Source organism: Cyprinodon variegatus, unplaced genomic scaffold (assembly GCF_000732505.1).
Source record: "Cyprinodon variegatus isolate N-32 unplaced genomic scaffold, C_variegatus-1.0 Scaffold188, whole genome shotgun sequence".
In the NCBI taxonomy this organism is placed as follows: domain Eukaryota; kingdom Metazoa; phylum Chordata; class Actinopteri; order Cyprinodontiformes; family Cyprinodontidae; genus Cyprinodon; species Cyprinodon variegatus.
Genome location: NW_015150641.1, coordinates 1 through 21,027, shown reverse-complemented (window position 1 = coordinate 21,027; position 21,027 = coordinate 1). Strand labels below are relative to the sequence as shown.

At 37.5% G+C, this 21,027-nt stretch overlaps 2 protein-coding genes across 8 annotated transcripts in view; both read left to right on the top strand.

The window, feature by feature from the left end:
- The window catches only part of znf512b (zinc finger protein 512B), a 51,014-nt gene extending 47,584 nt beyond the window's left edge, over positions 1-3,430 (top strand). For all 4 annotated transcript variants that reach the window (XM_015379273.1, XM_015379272.1, XM_015379274.1 and 1 more), the window contains one exon: positions 59-3,430. In XM_015379273.1, the coding sequence (XP_015234759.1) occupies positions 59-403 (345 nt within the window). In that variant the 3' untranslated portion in view covers positions 404-3,430. The remainder of the gene's footprint in view (positions 1-58) is intronic.
- Positions 3,431-7,592: 4,162 nt separating this feature from the next.
- On the top strand, positions 7,593-20,936 carry uckl1 (uridine-cytidine kinase 1-like 1). Of its 4 annotated transcripts, none has more exons than XM_015379256.1 (8): positions 7,593-7,672; positions 14,268-14,461; positions 16,299-16,405; positions 17,464-17,634; positions 18,277-18,348; positions 19,307-19,496; positions 19,626-19,687; positions 20,568-20,935. In XM_015379256.1, the coding sequence occupies exons 1-8, from the start codon at positions 7,605-7,607 to the stop codon at positions 20,586-20,588; spliced, it is 885 nt and encodes a 294-aa protein (XP_015234742.1). In that variant the 5' UTR covers positions 7,593-7,604; the 3' UTR covers positions 20,589-20,935. The 4 variants fall into 4 exon arrangements, with proteins under 4 accessions (XP_015234742.1, XP_015234740.1, XP_015234741.1 ...); XM_015379257.1 differs by lacking the exon at positions 7,593-7,672 and adding an exon at positions 11,445-11,807 and having other exon boundaries at positions 20,568-20,936; XM_015379254.1 differs by lacking the exon at positions 20,568-20,935 and having other exon boundaries at positions 19,626-20,188.
- Positions 20,937-21,027: the final 91 nt, after the last annotated feature.

Sequence of the window (21,027 nt, the reverse complement as noted above, 5' to 3'; positions counted from 1 at the left end):
TTGATTGCTTCATCTTGATCCTGCCTAGGTCCTGATTTAATTAATTGTTTTTTTTCAGAACTGGTTTCGTGCATCAACCAGCCAAGTGGTCTCTGGTAACAAGAGTAAAGGGTTGGAGAGCAATGGATTCAAAGCTGAGGTGAGAAATGGAGCCACTACTGGTAAGAAGAGGGGCCGAAAACCAAAAGAGCGCACCCTGATGGATGAGCCTCTCCAAACAAAGACAGATGAGCTCGCCACCATCCAAAACTCACCTCCAGCCATGACCCCTCCCTCTTGCTCAGCACAGTCCCCAGCCCTGATCCCTGACCAAACGGACAGCGACGATCCCGGCCAGGAAAGGCACAGCCTCCCCTCCAACACCAGAAGGAGCAAACCCAAGAAGATTTTTTTTTCAGAGTAGCACTGCTTTTCTCAGAGCTGGAGTCAGAGTGGATGCTTAGCATAAACACACATCCTGGAAGCTAAAAGGAACCCTCCGATGTGGCACTGAAGCAGAAACAGTGAAGACATTAAAGACTTAAATCTTGGTTTTATACCTTAGAGTTAATGTATCCTTTGGTGTGAACATTTCTCTCCACAGTAGAGCATTTTCTCCATTCCACCTTGGTTTACTTTATGGGGCACACATATCAGTTTCTGTTCTCACAGCCGAGGTCATAAACCAAGAGCAAATCCAAAATCCCAACATGGATAGGAGTTTTCAAACAGAAATAGTTTCCAAAATAGATGAAAGATACTTTTCTCTGTAAGATTCCAATTTTGAAAGGATTTAAAAAGGAAATTCTATTAGCATGGTGAGGTCATTTTATGATGGCTGGTGTTTCTTTCATGTTTCCTCATGAATATACTGTACATGTACATAAACAGTATCTATATCTATATATCTATATACTCAAAGCAATGATGCCATCCTTCGTTTTCATGCCTGATGCGTCCAGTTGGCTTTACGTCAGTCACACATTTTGCTACGTGTTGTAGTGCAACATCATTTCAATTTTTTTCTTCTTTCTTCTAGTTTTGCCTTCATTGCTTTTTTAGGTTTCTAATTCTTGAGGGAAAATTTTAAAAAAGCTAAATCTTTTGTTTTTCCCCAACAATGTAGCTTTTATCGAACTTTATGCCGAAGCATTAAACCCAAAAAGTTGTGTTTATTTAACTTTTATTTCTTCAGATATAAGTCGGTAAAAAAAAGCACATAATATGATATAATTTAATTGATTTCAACCAAGAAGCAAAAGAATATCTAGCAAAGCTAGGTGTTTAACAGAAGGAAGGATTTTAAGGTTGTTGCACCTTTGCAGCACAATCAAATGATTTATCTCTTTTAAAAGGAGGCCATACTCTGAAGTCTGCTTTACCAAGGATCTAAGCTGCAGAGAAAAAAAAAAATCTTTTATATGTCAAAAAAAGAAAAAAAAAGACTTAGGTTGATAACATTTTATTACACAAGCTAAAACTTGCAAATCAACATTCTCAGAAAGTAATGTATTTGAAAGAATTCCTAGAAGCTAAAAGTTATTGCCTTGCACTTTAACCCTCTACCCTTGTTGCTCCCCTCTTGTCGTTTTTGCACTCTAGGACTCTTCAATCTAGCCTGCTGGTCGTCTGTCTTACAGGAGAGGGAAAATGTTGCTCTGATGGAAAAGTTCAAAAGGCAACAGGATGGTTAACTCTTTCTGAACTATGAAACCAGACTGTATGATCATCGCTTACAGAGCCTTGCAAAAGTGTTCCTACCCCTCAAACATTTCAGCATTTCATTGCAACCACAAACTCATCTGTTTTGTTGTAACCCTCCCGCATTCAGGAGCAATTAACTATTGAATTTTTTGCAAAAAAAGAAAAAAAATCCCCATAGTCTTGCATGAATGTGTATTACTCTGCAGAACCATATTTATTACTTTCGGCTACAAGCTAGTTTTTTCTAGAGACTAAATTTATGCCCTCTCTTCTCCACAAAATAGTCTTTGGTATTCAAGTGAAAAAAACGTATCTTAGTTTTAATATTGAATGGACTTTGGGCCATATTTACATGTTTTCAGCAGCATGTTTTCAGGAGAGTGAACATCCACCCCTCCTTTATGTTTTAAAATCTTCGCAAGTGATCAACAGTGAGCCGTTAGCGTCTGTCAGATTGAGGTTGATATGTTTAGGGTGTGATGTTTGTTTTGCAGAACCAGGGTGTCAATTTTTAACTAACTAAGCTCAGGTTGCTGTTTTATGATTTTTTTCCCTGTTTAAAACATTTTACGATTTTATCTGAAGAACTCCCTGGTCTTCCTTATTTGGTTGGTTTACTAATGTAAAAAAAAAAAAAAAACAACTCTGAGGCCTTCAGAGAACAGCTAGGTTTGTACTGGGATTAAACTCCATTTATGAATTAACTGATAACTGAAGGTTGTTGGTTTGCTAACATTTTATTTAGTATTTAGATTTAAAAAGGCAAAATACATAAACACCTAATGGGTTTTGATTCTTTTCTTGAAAATAAGAAAAATAGGCATCATTTTCCATACCTATGCACTACTTTGTTTTGGCAATCATGTAAAATCTAATTAAAATCCATTGATGTTTGTGGTTTTAACATGATAAAATGTGAAAAGGCTTAAGAGGTATGAATTCTTCTGCAAAGCACTGTATCCCAGAAAGCCATAACTGGTCAAAATGAAGTTCAGAGTTTCTAAACATTTTAACTTTGGATTTATTAGATAATAATAATATTTAAAAAAAAAATAGATTACTTGATTACTTAAGATGAGAGGATATTTTCGCTTTACCATGTTCAAAGTAGATACTTGAATCCACAGTTATATTAATCTTTTCAGCAAATCTAAATGACATATTTGGTTTATTTGTGCTGTTTATGTGTATAAAATAATGACTCATTTAAAAAAAAAAAGAAAAAAAGAATGCAAATCTATTTTATACTCTTGCGTGCATTATCTAGATAGCTAACTGCTAGTTTTGGATATATTGTGATGTGAGGGATAGGAAGGGTGCTTCACTTGCCACTTTACCTTAAAGACCTGATACAACTCACCTAAAGTCTAATGATCCATCCGCTCATCACCTTCTTACTGGGAAGTTGTCTGAATTTCTGGAGCAAAATGTTAAATTCATTAAAGCCAAGCACTGATGTCAGCCGAACATGATCCAGGAATACAGACTTTAATATGTTATGTGTGTTTAGGTGTTGTTCCTGTCTAATAAACGGCAACATTTTAACTTGAATTCCTTCTTTACTTATCAGATGGTTGAATCTATTCAGACAGGGATGATTTCTTTTTTTTTTAGTGTGACGGACCTTTATCTGCTATTTAGGATCAGTTGACAAAAAGCAGAAGTTAGACAAGCACTGATCGGTCCGTGGACGTTTTGAACGCCAGTTGTCCAGACCTTTGCGTGTGTGTGTGTGTGTGTGTGTGTTTGTATTAAACAGTTAGCACCTTTGTAACGAGTGGATGTCTGAGAACGGCCACGCTCTCTGTTGAGTGTGATGCCGTGGCACAGATTCAGTTCGTCAGCTGCTTGTTTGTTGTTTCATTAAAACATTGCGTCGACTGTGTTTACCCAACAAGCTTTTGGTGTTGCAATACGATAGTTTAGCACTGCTTATAAGAGTGGATATTTTATATTTTATAGCACCCTTTACTATCTGTCTTCCTATTACCTGGAAAACACATCTCTCCTGCAGTGCGGATTTACTGCAGCTTGTTTCAAACCTACAGCAATATACCACATTTAGCTGATTTTGTTGGCTTGCCAATATTTTGATATTGATGTCTTCTTAGAAGTGTGTGGCTTTTTCCCAACCCCATGTTTCTTTTTTGATTACTTTAAAATGCTTTTTAATTGATATGAATTTTACACAACAGTGTTGAAAAACTATTGTAGACCCAGAGAACCTTGTTGGCATACACTGTTATTTTAACCATTCTGATGATGTACATGATTTAAGCTTTTTCAATACACAAAGGCAACCCTGTTGAGATTCCTTTATTATTATTACATATTGATATGGGGGGCAACAAGGCATATGTATGTGTGTTTGTTTCTGTATTTAGTGCACTTATTATAACATAAAATAGGCTTGAAAATAGGAGTGTTGTTGGAGCTATCTAGTGACCTGGACTGTGTGGTGTGACTTTTGTACCCAGGGAAACAGGAGGCTCAAGTGTCTTCCCTTTGTCAGCAATGTTATTTCCAAAACCAAGGTTAATCTTTAGAAATCCTCTTAGACAGCCTATGAATTTTACCCTGGCTCGTGTTGTAAGCTACCTACTTGAAAAACAAGGACCTGGCATCCGGCTCTGGTGCCGGTCATCATGATGAAACATTGGAGAGCTGCACAAACGGCTCATTACTGTTTATGACACATAGGTAACTGATAAAAATGAGACTAATGATGTAATTAAGATTTCCTTATCTGAAGTTAAGCTGTATAGTACCTAACACTGGAGGATTCTACACCTCCTTTGTGTCTGAACTGTTACACTTTTTTCTCCCAAACTTGTTGTATTACCTGTGCATTAGTATCCCTTACCTAATTAATAAAGTTTGATGACTAAATCAGTGTTGTATACGTGACATCCTTACCACTTGTTTTGAATATTATTCACATTATATAAAATCATACTCAACAACTTTAGATTTCATTGAAATTATGTGTATTTTATATATTTATGGAGAATTTTACTGTATCTTCTTTACCACCTCCCTCAATGCCTAACCTCTTAACATCCACCGTATTTTGGGTAATCCTCACCTATTTTGCATACACAAATGGAAAAGCAAATAACTTAGGAACTGTAGGCCCAAATTACATGTGCAATACATAATTTGAAAGCTAACACCTTCTAGTTTTCTAATATTTAAAATTGGATGACTAGAACACAGACCAACCTGCATCAGTTCAAACATGACTCAAAGTTGTTGTTTTTTATTCTCGGAAATGATAGGTCTTATTTGAACAGCAGTAATAAAGATATTCTTGAGAAAAGACAGGTCTTATTGTATTATATGTTTTCTACATCATGTCAACCACACATGCAGAAAATTTCAGACCTCTAGCTATAACAGTTCCAGGGCTGTGGGGTTTCGAACTTTTGGTGTCAGGTTGGAGCTGCGCTCAATGGCTACACCTGCTGGTAAAAATTTTACCGGTGGAATTTTATGCATTCTGAATTATTACCCCCACTTATGGTCCACCAGGTCGCAGGCAACCCGTTGGTTTTTAAGAGGCTATACCACAGAGAAGTCTGTCTTCCAATGGTGCAAGAACAAATGATCTCCCGCTCCATTCTCCAATCACTTAAACAGGACCATAAGATGGTTAAACTCCTCCCCTTGAAGCAACAAAACTGTGTCATTGCTCAGAAATTTAAAGTACTGCAGGTGCTTAGCTGATAAATGTTATGGTGGGATCAAACTATAAAGGTTACAGGAGATGACATGTCTAAATGTCTAAAAGAAATGTTTTTGTCATGTCAAAAAACTAACCTATGGACTAGGGCTGTTACTCTTTTTTTTCACTCAGAATAAAATCACATTTTAGCAAATTCTGCAGAATTTGTTAGTTCAATCTCTAACGCTATGCGCTCTCTGCTTTTTCTTTTAGTAGCTGTTCCTGTTTGGCTGTGATGCCATCCTGGAGAGAAGTATCAGCTGTGCCGCTGCCAATTACATCTTTGTTTATAGATGGAGCTTGGCCTGTTTTTCAGTGTAGTCCTGTATCTCTGACTGTGACTAACCGTATGTGCTCTATTTCATCCTCTGACATGGGAGCTGGCTCAGAGCTTGTCTGCCTGGCTGTGTGTTTCCTGGACGGGGCCGCCTATGGAGCTGATTAACAGTTGCCTTTTGTATCTGCTTCTTTCTGTATCTCTGCTTTTGTCTCCTTGAACCCCAGTCGCCCTCGGCAGATGGAGGTTTCTTCTTCCTCTCCACTGTCCCTACAAGCATGCTTGCTGTGAGGGATTGCCTTTGAGTCAAAGAGTTGATGCAATCAACTGGTTTTGCTTAGATAAAAAACTTTAAATCAGTTTGACTGTATGATCTGGTTGAGTGTCTCTGTAAAGAGCCTTGAGATGACATTTGTTGTGAATTGGTGATATATAAATAAACTGAAAGGAATTGAATTTAAAGTGAACCTGCTATCTTATTTATTTAATTCTTATTAAGAAAAACAATTTAAATTTTATATATATAGTATGGGTCTGTCATGTGGGTTTTCTCCCATGGGGTTGTGCCAGGATATACATACAGCACCCAACCTCCCTCTAGGAGATCTTCATACTTTGAAGGAAGCTAATTTTAATTCCTGATATTCAAAATTTGTTAATGATCCAAATTTCACTAACATAGATGAGGGTCATAATGTAGACTAACCAGCAAATTAATGCCTTAATCCGTTTTTGTATCTCTGCCCCATCCAAGTTTCTTTATAAAATTAAAATCCAATGCAACTTCCTCATTTTCTGAATACCAGGAAAACATTCAACAATCTATAAATGTTTTCAAACATCATGACAGCTATCTGGGCTTTTCAAAAGAGTGTGAGTTGATTTTTATGGGTTTTTTCAAGCATAAAAAAAGTAATCTAAAGATCATCGCCGTCTGCAGACCCTTTTCACAGGGGCACGTGCCCCGTTATGAATCTACTGTGCCTCGGTATTTTTCCCCTTTCACAGCTCTGCTCTCACAGTGGAGAGAGGAGAACTCTCCAAAATAAGCCAGTTACAACTGATTGACAGCTCCGCAAAAATGAAGCTGGCCCGGGACGCTACCGTTTACTGTAAAAAAAAATTAACATCCAGCTCTCCCATCTTTCTGGCCATGATATACACACCTCATAGGATCATCACCACCACACCATCATAGGATGGCCCGAAATAGAAATAATAAACACTGACATGTATGTATGTAGAGGTGTTTTTTTTTTTTTTTCCCTTTTACAGTTTCACATTTCAGGTTTTCAGTTTTTAAGTATCTAATGAAGATAAATTGTGCCTTCATCAGTAGTAGATTAGAGCTAGTGGGCCAGCTCAATTCAGTTTGGGTCAGGTAGATATTTAATGAATATCTACAATTTATTTAATGAATAAATACAATTTATTTATGTCGCTTTATAATAAAAAGAATTAATAAAGGCTATAAAATATTTGCTTGCATGCTTGCATTTTTTTTTTAAAATAATTGCCCCAATTTTTTTTTTTTTTTTTTTTTTGTTTGGTGCCCTATTGTGCCCCTGACGCCCCTGCTAAATATTATATATTTGCAGCTGCAGTACAATTCATAACTTAATTAAAAAGTATGTACATTTATATCTTAAACTGTAATAATAATAATATCAATACTATAAATTAGCTTGGAGTTCACATTGGTCTGTTCGACATCAAAAAGCTCTGAGAAAGGCCTTGTATGATTTCAACGCTTTAACACGTTTTTTACGGTAAAAAGAAAAAAAAATAACCGTTGCATTATGGGAGTTAAAGTCTTTTCGGAAAGCGAACCCCTTACAGCGAACGAACGAGGAAGAACGGAAAGCCTACATATCCCATGATTCCTCAGCACTTACCGAACACCTGATTGTCAACAGAGAAATGTCTGCCGTTCGCGTGGAGGAGAGGCTCGCTGAGATGGATAAAGAGGAGAAAATTTGCTCTAACAGGTACACCGCTCTCACGGTGGGGGTTTTGTTCAGTGCCCTAAAATTATTTTTATTCCCAATTTTATGAAATGTTTCATTGTAGGAAAAAAAAAAAAAAATAGTGGTAGCTAAACATTTAAGCTACCACCCACACTGTGCCTTCCCTTAGTAACAAACTAAAAGCCACATACTTTGTATTTGCGAGTTAATTATAAATGTCCTAAACCATCGCAATATCCCTCGTGCACACGGATAGCCAACAGAAATGACTGAATCTTCATAGCAGGCGATAAGCTAACTAACCAATACATGCTCTGGAACTTTAACGTTCATTAAAGGCTCAAATGGTCTAACTACGGTGACAGCAAGTCCTTACATGGTGACAGTTTGTCCTTTCTTCGTGTTGTACCGCGATACATTAATGTTTTAATGTTGGATAAATATATCACATTTTCTCGTTAGGAAAATTAATAAAATTTCAGTTTTAGTGACTAAATGTCCATTTGAATATACACGTGTCATGCGGTCATATATAGAAATCATCTCTGCATCATCACTAGCCTTATGGTAGTTACCGCTATGTACCACAGGAGGTCGCTGCTGCATCACTGTACCTTTCACTTAGACTCATAAAATAACAGCATATAAGAACTACTTGTTTTAATTTGCATAGTTGAACAAAAGCAAATATTGACACTTTGCTAAAATAAAAATTGAGCTCTTGTATTTGGTACATTTTTAAGGTATTTTTCAAGGCTGCATTTTTAAAAACATGAAATTGTTCAGAGAGCTGTTCAAAATGGATTACCGGGGTACTTTTTGTTTTACACTTGCGTAAACAAAATGACATATTAAATTTGTCTAAGTCTAAGACAGGAAATGAATGAATGGTGCAAACACAGAGTAAAAGATTTAAAGTGGAATAAGTAAAGAAAGAAATAAGTTATATAAGTAGATTGATAATATATGTAGACTAATAGGTATTGGGTGATGTAGTGGAGATGTCTGCGTCTAAGGACGGACTGCTGCTAGTAGGGACCTGTTTTGGATGTGTGTGGTCCTGGTCCAGAGGAGGAAGGACTGAAAAAGTGTCTAGGGTGAGGGAGGTCAGGTCCAATCCTATATGCATATGTCTAACTTCTGGAGATAAAAAGATTGAGGAAAGATTAGAGTTTGTATCCAATCACCTTCTCTGCTGAATGGGCAATCCGCTGCAACTTGTCTCTATTCGAGGCTGCGGGAAACTAGACTATGATAATTAAGATGAGAACGGACTGTTGTAAAATGATGTTGTAAAAGTTCACCATCATCTTCCCAGGAAGGTGAAACTGTTTTTAGCTGCAATAGAAAGTAAATTGGAAAGCAAAATGACCAGATGTGCAGCTGTTAGTCAACAGGGAGAAAAGGAGAGGAGAAAAAGCGCATCCTTTGGGGAGGATCAAGTATTGATGTTCACAGACATGCTGCTCCAGCTTTATGAGCTGCTGCCTCACTGTTATGAAGTCAGTAATCCACCTGCACTGGGGGCCAGACTCATTCAGCTTGGAGAGCTTGTCTCTAAGCAGACATGGGGGTTGATGTGCAAAGCTGAAGGATGCTGAGGAGGGGGACCATGATGGCGGCATCATCCACAGAACTGTTGGCTCTGTAAACTGTGGTTTTGGAGTGTTAAAGTCGTCGGGAACCAGCCGTTCCAACCGTTGCATTTACGAATTCTCCAGAGTGGTGCCCGACTTTACACGAGTGAATAAAGTACGCGATTGTTGTGGCGGAACATTCGCAAGCAAGTTTGGTTGTGGCCGGTGTCTCGGAAGCATCTTGCTAACCAGTTAGCAACTTAATGCTAGTAGGTTCCCAATGGGAAATTACATTGGTACCAAGTAGCACTTAGCAACAACACTGTCAAGGAATGCTATGGACAGCAGAAAACATGCAAGAGGAGGAGAGTTTTGTGTCGGAGGTTGTGGATGAGTCACCTCAATCATACATTTATTTAGAGGAGGAAAGTGGGGACAGACTTGTTATGGAAGAGGACGCCGGGGCGACAGAAGCTTGGTTTGGTGAAGAAGGCTTACAGCTGTAGATGTTTGAGCCCTTGCCTCGCAATGCTGCCAGTTCTGTTAGCTCTACGCCTGCCGAAGAGAAAGACGTCCATCCCCTTAACACTGGGATGTAACTCAAGGGTAAAGCAAACGAGTCTTATTTTCAACCGTTGCGTATATTAGCTGCAAAATATAAATCAAGATGCTATGACCGGAAAATGACCGTTGATATATGATTGGCAAAATTTAGGTGTACAAGCTGACGTATAACTAACTTGCCTGCATAAGATAAAGGAAAAAAAAAACAGATTTTAAGACAGGGTTTTTTTCTCTAAACTTTGGGACAAAATGGCCTGATAAAGAGTAAATTCATATACATGTTTAAGCCAGAATGATTTGACATTTAATTATGGCTTCCCTATAACTTTCAAAGTTTGTAAATCATTGTGGAAATGTTTTTTACTTGGGGAAAAAAAAAACGGTTTTGTTTGCGTTTTCCTACTAAACGTGTAACCATCAATGTTTGGTATTAAATGGGGAGTTAGTTTGCTGGTATTTCATTAACAACGTTGTTTTTGCAGGTTAAAAAGCACAACCTTATAGACACATCTGACTCATACCTCTGATAGAAAAGCCTCATAATGCAGCCCATTCATTTAATCATAAAGATTAAACTTCTGTTTGTCATGAAAATCACACCAGATCTTCCCTTCCCCATATTCCTTGTTTCTCTCATTTTGCCTCTGCTGTGTTAGACTTGGCCTTGGAGCTGTAGCCATAGAGAGCAGCTTGAATGTTTGACATAGCAACTAGCCGGAGCTTCTTGTTTCACTGTGGCTTTCTTGTCCTGCAGCTGTCTTTAACCTGCACTTTAAAGCTACTGCCACATTCCCAAAACCACATTTAGGATCAGAGGAATTTCCTTGTGGTTTGATCTAGGGAGAAAACACAAGCTGGCTTTGTTTGTCGAAGCTCAGAATAATTGTAGAAAAATAAATGTTGGTTTAGACTAAGCCGCTTCTTCAGTGTTGTTGTTTTTTTTGTTTTGTTTTTTCCTAAGTTTGAGAAAATGTTAAATAATAATAATAAACTTGATATTTTCTTTGCTTGTCCGTCCGTGCATGTTGTGTCCCAGGAGCGTAAGGGTGCAGTTGGATACGAATGTTGCCGACGGCCTGTTCTTCAGACTTTCAGCTGATTGAGCAGGAGTGTTGGGTTTCATCATGCTGTTTATTTCCTCCGTCCTCAGTGGGAGTGACGACTGGGAGGATCACAGATCTGTGTGTGTGTGTGTGTGTGTGTGTGTGTGTGTGTGTGTGTGGGTGTGTTTGTTTGCAGCAGCGTTGACATCTCCAGTCTCGGTGTCAGACGGAGATGTAGCCAGTCTCTGCAGGGTACAAGCACATTGCGTCCTCCCTGCTCTCCTCCTCCATCACCTCCCTTCCTTCTCTCTGTTTCTCCATCTTGTCACCTCTTCAGCTAAGCCTTGGATCCAGTCAGCATCATAGTGCAACAACAGCTAACTGAAAAGTTTCTTAATGTGAGTCGCTGTCATCTAGTCCCGCTGTCGATCTCCAGTTGCATTTAGCAACACCGACTGTCCAAACTGTAGTTGTTTATGCCAGCGTTAGGGAGGTAGGGCTCTAACCTGATGCTATTAATACAAACTAATGAACACAATCTGGAAAGGGGGTAGGTGATCCTCTTAGATTTGCTGGCTGAACAGCCAAAGGGGAGGAGCAGGGAAAGAGGAGGGAAAAGCTGTGCTTTACTTTCACACTGTCGTGCTCTCCTACAGCCAAGCTCTGGACTCCTCATCTGTTCAAAGAACTGGAGAATCTGAAAGCTAAACACATGCTTTAAGTTTCGTTTCTTGCCCAAGTTGATTTCCCCTCATATCTCTAATTCCTTAGATTCTCTGGCTGTTTTTTAACAAGGGGCGTGGTGTTTAAACCTGTTATTGTGCTCCGATGTATTAAAATTATTACCTGTTGGCCGTAGTGTTGAACTGACACACAAAGCAAATCTGAAATACTTCCTACCATCATGAACACAATACCAGCTTACTCAGGAGCTAGAATATCAGGCTGTTGGACTCTTAGATCCGATGGCAGGTAAGTGTCTTATTTAATTCTTTTTCAATGATTTCATCTTTCTTTTTTAAGGTTATAAAGGTGCCTTTTTTGGTGAATGCGTAACTTTAATTTCGAGCTCCGATTGGTGTTAAACTTTGGCTCAAATGAATGTGGGTTTTATACTATGAACATTTGGATTAAATCATGACTGCATCTTTTTATAAATCTACTTTTATGTTAACTAAGACAAGAGCGACTTTTGGCTTGTTTTATAGCGTTTAAATGTCCTCGTGTTTGCAGTTTTATTCATTGACAATTATTCATATTCCATGTGTGCTTCAGAGGGTTTTCTTGTTTACCAGCAGTCTGACCTTTTGTCAGCCTTTTTTTTCTCATTTCAAAGCTGCATTCATAGTTTGCACTTAACATTTGGGAGCAACGAACAAAAGCATGATTCAGCACAGTCAGGAGGGCTAATCTCTTATGGCTCCCTGGTTTGGCTTTAACAGATAACCCAGTTTGAATGAACCACGTCTCATATGTAGCTCTTTGCGTCCACTCCCTTGCTTCACCCAGGTGACTCTGATTAGATAAGATAAATCTTTGCCCTTTTTTTGTTTGTTTACCAAACCCCCCCTGGAGACTCCACCTGAGGAGGTATATGATCCCTGTAAAGAATTTAGAGACTGAGAGTTGACTGGATGATTGCAAAGGTCTAGGAATTTCTCTCTTCTAGTCTGCTTTCTACAGTTATGGCCTCTGGCTCTTTACAGTCCTCTCTGGGTGAGGTGTGGATGTCTCGAATACTAAAGTAAGTGCTGCTAAAAATTAGATGCGAGGTAGATTTCTGTCTTAGAATAGTTTTGAATGATTTTCCATTAGTGGTGAATCAGAAGAACTTTAATGCTTTGTTTTTCGGTTAAGTATGACTCATTTGGCCAATGCAGGAATGCTGCAGATCCACAGAGAAAGTTGAGCCTCAGAGAGGTGATTCTGTTTGATGATTAGCCACTGCCATTATGAGCTCAATAACATTTTACTGCTGCAAATGAAGCAGCCATAATACTGCTTTTGCAGTTCCAAGCCACTATCAGTTTCTGTAGATGCAGGAGTTTGGTAATGAGTCACAAAACACTTGCAGTAGTCAGTATTCTCACAAAACACACAACTGCCCATTGAGTTTACTTTGAGTAATTTATGCAAAACTACTCCATGCCTCTGTCCTGTCAGATCCTCATGCCTGATTTGAATCAACTTGATGTTATTTGTTTACTGCCTGGTTACTGAGATGATGAATTTGCTTAGTAGGTACTAGTTGCATGATTCAGCAGGTTAGTAACGATCGACACATGAACAAAGACTGGATTTATGCCTCAATTTTTCATTCACACACCATTTATGTGTGAATGAAAAATTGAGGTATGGTTTTGTTCAACTTCTGGAGGTCCTGAATTGAAAAAAATAAATTCTAAGATCTGATAGTGGTATAGCCTGCCATCAATGTCTTCTTCAAATTCAGGAATCTGCTGCTTTACAGGTAAAAACATTGTATTTCTATGTGTTTTCAAAGTCCAACACTCTATTTGATTTTGGACCAGACATTTTTGTTTCAGTCCAAAAGAGCTGGAGCTTTTTGAAAGAGAAAAGATGGAAATCTTTGTGATTCCAATAGATTTGGTTCTACATGACATGAACACAGTGAAGCAATTATTGTCCATCAAATAAACTCCCAGTGAAAACACAAAGATGTTTGTGACTTCAATGCTATAAAAAGTTCAAGGTTGATAAATGCTTTGTATCTGTGCACCAATTAAACATGGGATTGCACCTCCTAAATCGCAACTTCTGAACTGTGTGAGATAACAAGATTACAACCTCACTTTCACAGTATTAGGATCTTTCAGTTCTGGGTAAAGCACAGTTTACAGCTGTTAACAATGTGCCCGTCTTGTCATTTTGTTTTTTTTTTTTAAAACAAAAGCTATACACAAATTCAAAATCTATTATTTCATATTAAAACATGTTTTAATGTTGAGAAACATAATATCTTCTAAGCATAGATTAGATTCATGGATTAACTTCTTTTTATCATTTGCATTTATCCTTAAATCAGCTGTAAAAGCTCAATTTTAGCTGCCCCGTTTTCTAAATCAGTGTACAAAGTTCAGTTGCTGAAGATTGGAGAAAAAACCTAAACATTAACACGGAAGGAGGTTCAGTAGTTCATCACTGGTACAGTCTTGTTTACTATCAGTTAACTGGGCCACTTTTCATCAGGTTGTGTTTTTACATGCAGGATTTTTCCTGTATTCATGCATTACGCATAAAAATGGTCAACTTTATAAATCATTAAATAAATAAGTTGTTTTGATTCATATGAACCATAAAAGGCAACTTCAGATTGAGGTATATTTAAAAACTGAGAAAACAAAGACGATTTTCTCCTTGCTGGCTCCAGACACTGATCCTGTGACCTGCTGTGTGTTTGTTCATTTAAAGTGGAGGCAGTGAGGGATCGCTGGACAGACTGCTTCCCTCTGTCGGCATGGGCCTTTCTCCCAGGAAGAGGACCACCAGTCAGTGTAAATCGGAGCCTCCGCTGCTGCGCACCTCCAAACGAACCATCTACACAGCTGGTCGCCCACCGTGGTACAACGAGCATGGGACACAGTCCAAAGAGGCCTTTGTCATTGGTAGGAAACTGTTCATAAACAGATATGTTTTATCAGGATCAATTCCTCCTGTTATTTTGTAACGGTGAGACATTAACTAAAAGTAAAACATTTTTCTGTGTGTGCCAAACCATGTGTATGGTCAGTTGTATGCTTTCAGTCTTACTTTTGTAGATTTTCTTCTCCTGTCCTAAATGACCTTTAGTTATTACTTCTTTGTGCTCCATTTTATTTAGAAGTTGCTTTAATCCACGTGTGTATTTGGAAACCATCTCTTGACAATATTTGTTCATTTACTGTGTTGTATTTTTGACTGGGGTGCTAAATAAAAGACAAAACTACAAGTCCCATAATGCAATTCTGCAAATCGTCTTGTTGGTTGACAAGTTTTATTCAGCCTACAGAGAGAACTGGCTTTTCTAAATCTGTTATTAATAACTAGGATTAAGCTTCCTATATATACCTGAAAGGAATTAAAAGTTAGCCACTATGGATTAAAGCATTTATATCAAAAACAGATTAAAAGTTGAAGCTGAGATGCTTAACTTGCTTCAGATATGAAAACATTTTAGGTTTTGCTTATTAGATAATATCTTAGGTTATTTGATTTTGTTATTCATTAAAGTTTGGGGGTTTTAAAGTTAAAGAAAACTGAAGAGTACCGTACTGCAGGGTCAGGGTACCAACAATTATTCAATCAATGCCGCAAAATGTATTCCTGAAGCAGGTCCCAATGGAATTTTATAAAGATTTAGTTTTTGGTTTCTCATCCACCAATAATAGCAGAAACTTCCAAAAGAAAATCACCTCTTAAGCATTTTGCAGGGGAATCAAGTCTTTAAATCCTGTTAAAAATGTTTGTCCTAATTTTGATTAGATCCTATTTCTTTCAATTTATTTATAAAGATATTATTTTGCAGAAATTCCAGGTTACTGGATTACTTTTTATTGAGCCTACCTTGTTCTTTCACTGCAATGACTATCTATGGTAACTGAAAGTTGAAAGGGTTTTTGTAAATAAGAATCTTACAAATCAACCAAACACATCGGGTTCCTGTCTTCTAAGAACAACTACTAGATCTGATCTATAGAAAGGCCCTGATATTTCCAGACTTTTGATTCTTTTATCATTGCTGCATAAAATGCATCCTATGTAATAATAAACAGATCATACAAACATTTTTGTTATGCAATATATCCATATTGTTTACTATGGTGTGAGAAAACTCAGGCCAGAGAGAGCTGGATGTTAGTGAAAGTAAGCCAGGAAGTGTGACAAACTCCTACGCATTGCTGCCTCAGTGCTTCACCATCTAAGAGGCACAACTGAATCTTTGAATCAGACTCTAAATAAGAACAAGATTCAGACAATTTGATTTAAAAAATAAAATTATCCACGGTAAAACCAGCTAGCTTAATTGCGTTTTGGGGGTCAAATTTTATATTTATTTATTTTTTTTTGCTCACCAGAGATTTACAGGTTTGATAAATTATTGAGAAATAACTGTTGTATGAATGATGACATCAATGTGACACCAACTGTCAAATACTATCTCAGTGCAATCAACATCAACTTGCGTCTATATTTAAGTAGTAAAAATGTATGTGAAAAATGCAAAAAGGAAACAAGCCTGTGGAGCTAAAATGAGAACAGAACCCCTATAGAAAAATGACATAGACTCTTTGTTCATGAAGAATAAGAGTTCAAAGCAAAACGGACTTAAAATCATTCAGTAAAGATATTTTTGGCCAAATATTGTAACAAATCCAACTTTTTCTCACACTTCTGTTTATCTGACATTGTGAGACTTATCTCTCTATTTGACCTTTAGTACTTTCTGCTTTTCTATTGTGACAGGTCTTTGTGGAGGCAGCGCGTCAGGAAAGACGACAGTCGCCAGAAAAATCATCGAAGCTTTAGATGTTCCCTGGGTTGTTTTACTCTCAATGGACTCCTTTTATAAGGTATGTATAATAAAGCAGTATGTTAAATTTGTTTCATCTGTTTTCAAAAAAGGAAATTGTCTAGAGCTGTTTTAAACGAAATTTCTTTTTGTTTACAATTGTGTATACAAAATGACAAAATAAATCTATGATCTAAGATATTTACTCCTTTCTTAATATTTTTCATAAATGGAGGCATATTCAAATGCAGACAAATAAAACAATATGATTTTTGTTTTTTGTCTGGCTACTCGCATCACTCTCCTCCTCTGAAGGAGAGTGATGCGAGTCATTTTATGCGAGTCATTTTATTTCTGTCCTTTAGCCCCCCACCGGGCCTAAAGGACAGAAATAAAATGAAAAGAAAAAGAAACCAAAGTAAAGTTGAGTTAAAATCTTGAGGGGGTTTAAACGCAGTAAAAGACGAGACAGGAGGTGAGTGAATTAAAAAGACTTAGTGCTAGAGTCAAATGAGAGACAGTATTTCTGCCCCTCTTCATGTTCGCCCACTCTGGTTGCGTAATCCTATTCTACAGGGGGTCATACCCGAACGAGGACTGGTGCTGTTAAAGCTTTCAGCCCAGTTTCTCGCTGCATTAACTGAGATTTCTTTTTACCATTAGCAGCTCAATTTTTCCTGTTGGAGTCGCTTACAGCCCACACACAGCGGGGAAAATCAGTTTGTCATATTTAGTGTGTAATCAGCTCACTTAAGAAGGAGGTGTTGGTGTTCAGAAACTGCCAAATAGCAGGTCTGGGCTTTTCAAAGCACAACCAGCCTAAGGGTAGACTCACACACACACACACACACACACAGAGACAGCACCTGGTACAGACGTCACAGTGGCGCATGATGTTCTACTAAATTTAGGTTCCTAACTTCAACTGCACTTGAACAAGGATCAGTAATTTATATCTTGCTAGTGTCCGACTCTTAGTTTCTACAAATGAGTTGCATGTAATTATTATTAATATTTAAGGGTTTGTGTTTTTTTTTTTTTTTTTTGCATCATAAAAACACATACGTATTTTTCTACAGTGGAAGTTATGCTGCACTGAAGCAATGTCCCTGTCCTCAGGTCCTGTCCCCTGAAGAGCAGCTGCTGGCAGCCAGCAATGATTATAACTTTGACCATCCAGACGCCTTCGACTTTGATTTGCTGACGCACACCCTGCGCAAACTCAAACAGGGCAAGAGTGTGAAAATCCCAGTCTATGATTTTGCCACTCATGGGAGACAGAAGGAGTGGGTAAGGAGGATTACACAGTCTATGTTGTGTCGCATCAACTTCCTCACATTTTCTCACGTTAAAACCACAAGCTATTTTAATGGGGTTTTAAGTGATTAGCCCAGAGGTTCCAAAAATGTTCTTCATGGGCCTCTTCTATTTTACTGTTCAAACATTTTTACAATTTCAGTCAATATGCTTAATTTTAACTACCTCTCCCAGTTGGTCACTTATCCAGTTCATTTCTACCATTCTTTCCTCCAATTAAACTGACCCCAGAACAGTGTGATAAACTGGCAGTCCGCCCAGGGCTAACCCTGCCTCTTGCCTAAAGACTGCTGGAGGGACGATAATATTCAATGTTCTCTCTCAGTTCTAAACTATCTACTACTTGATGTAATTAATTAGTAATAGTAGCCTTGAGATGAAATGTGTTTTAATTTAAGTGGTATATAAATAAACTTAATTTAATTGAATATCCATAGGTGAAAAAACACACTTTTCATGGTGTAATGGAGGAAAAAATCTCTACAATTAAAGAGGAAGGAATACTTTTTTCCCTGTTGTTCTTTTCCAGCCTTCCTTGGTTATTAATTAATCTGATCCGTCACCATCTCACTGTTTGAGCAGTTAACCTGAATGTTATGTCTCTGATTACCACAGAAAACAGTTTATGGAGCCAGTGTCATCATCTTTGAGGGAATCATGTCCTTTGCAGATAAAGCTCTGCTGCAGGTAACTACTGATCTGCAAATCATTGAGAAAGCCTGGTTTGGTTCATAATTTCATGTCTTGTGTTTTATCATAATGGAATATGCAGGAAAACCGAGGTAAATCTTCGAATTATGTTTTCATAAGTATTTCCTCTCTTTGCAAAGTAAACAAGCAAGAAAACCTCATATATATGCGTATGTAGACTGGTAAAAAGGAGCAGAAAAATGACTAAATAAAATTAATTCAGTGTCTGTGCTGTATATTTTTCTCACAAAAGAGTTTGGTATTTTTACCTTTAAATGTCAATCATTTATAAATATATTAAAAAATTTTTATCCCCTTTTCATTGATAGTTGTTTAAATCCTAGCATCCAAACTATTTTTTTTTTATTTCCTTTATCCATCACGGTAATACTATAGAGAAACATTTTCAGTAAATATTTTGAATAAATATATTTTTTTACTCATCGTCATCTCTTTTTCATTATACATTTTTATTCTGATTAATAAGGACGCATTCCACACCATTGTTTAAAAAACATGGCTACTTGTAAAAATTATTTGTTTGGAATGCTATTGTGTTTTTTAATAGAATAACTTTTTAAGGTCTTTATTATTTTATGAATTGTAATAATTTTTGATATACCTTTCAAAAAGATGTTTATTTCCCACCAATATTAATCCAGTTTGTCGCAAATTGAAATAGTTCAAATAAAAAAGACATTACAGTCGGTAATCTTAACTGAAACAGTTAAAAGGGTTTATTTCAGTCCTTCAGCATTATTACCCATTAATCAAACAAGTTTCAGTAGGTTTTACTTTTGGAGATTTTATCCATGATGAAAAATAAAATATTTAATACATGTGAAAAGATGCTTATTCACCACCAACCTATTAGATGTCCATGTTTAGCTTCATTTGTATCTGTTTAAAATAAAACTTTATTTTGTACCAATCGTTTTTCTGGCCGTTTCTTCAGCTGCTCGACATGAAGATCTTTGTGGAAACCGACTCTGACATCCGCTTGGTCCGTCGGCTGAGGAGGGACATCATGGAAAGAGGCCGAGATATCGAGGGCGTCATCAAACAGTACAACAAGTTTGTAAAGCCCGCTTTTGAGCAGTACATAGAGCCCACCATGCGCCTGGCTGATCTGGTGGTGCCACGAGGTGAGCGCTCACAAGCACACTGCATGAACCAGTCCAGAAACAAAGATTCGACCTAAAGATAAAGATTAAACCTGTGGTATAACAGATAAATGAACCCTGCAAATACATGAGCTGTTGTCATCCTGTTAGGTGGTGGCAACATGGTGGCCATTGACCTGATTGTGCAGCATGTTCACAGTCAGCTAGAGGAGGTAAGAGAGGTCATAACTCAGAATTTTACTGACCTAAACAATCAGATATTCAAATAGATGTTAGTATAGTCCAATTTCCCTTCATGCGTCCTTGTTTGTGTTGTTTTATTACAGTACTGATGCTTAACAATCATCTCTCTGTAGGCTTGTTTTTACTCATACTCCTACCATATTTAACAAGCAAGTGTTGCCACTCCCTCTAGTGGATGATGGTTGTACTGCCTACATTTTAAATACTTTTTTTTTGGGAAGTGTCTTTGACTTCCCAATTTATTTTATTTATTTATTTTTTATTTCTATTTAAAGTGCACTTAACAAAGAAGTGCGTAGTTTAATTTTTTGATTTTTGTGTTGAAAAATCATCGATAAAACATAGATTATAAGGCATTCAAGATGTTTTCCTGTCTGGTTTTGGTTAATTTCAGAAAAAAAAACTATAGCAGAAATGGTTGTACTTTTGTACAATTAAAAAAAAACTGCCCGGTTGCATCATGGGATCTCACCACGTTTGTTTAATGAATGTTAGATTTTATCATAAAATTAACACAATACACAGAACAAGTAATGATATATTTTATCTAGTGGTTGCAAACTTTTAAGTTAAGCTGCTCTGTTTCTACAGCCGTGGCTGCTTTCATCTATGATATACTGTCTGCGATCCCATGATGTTGTTAATAGGGGGCGACTCATGATGCTGGCTTTTGGTCTTTAGAAACAACGGCACTAATCACCAGTTTTGTTTTTGGGGGGAGCACTTCTTTTGTTATGGCATAGTTTGCTTTTTTTTTGTCCTCCCCACCACAAACACAATATCACACATGCTGCTGATGGATTGCTCTCTCACTCTCTCCCCCCCATCCGCACCCTCCTTTGCTCACAGCGCGAGCTCAGCGTCAGGTAGAGTGGCCTTTATCTTGTCTGTCTTTCTCTCTTTGACATCTTCCCAGTTCTCCCATTGCTGCAGCTTCTTACTGGAAGGAAGAGAAATAATCGCTGAACACAGACCAACATTTTTTCTCTCCATCATGCTGGCTGCCATGACACTTCAGCAGGCAATGCTGTTATACCTTCTATTGATGAGGGACGTAGTTGTCAGCAGTTTAGCACTATGGTGGGAATCTGAGCCCACATATATTATCGTGCCCACAGATGTTTCCCACATTTTGTTGCATTACAACCACATAACAAGAAATTATTTTTTTAACAAATAATAATCTGTAAAATGTAGCTTACATCTTTAACATCTTTCAACTAGTTGCTTTCAGAAGTTACCTAAAAAGATAAATGGACCTGCTTGAGTAGAGGTAGATGATATTGATGAACAGTAATCAGTAACTTAA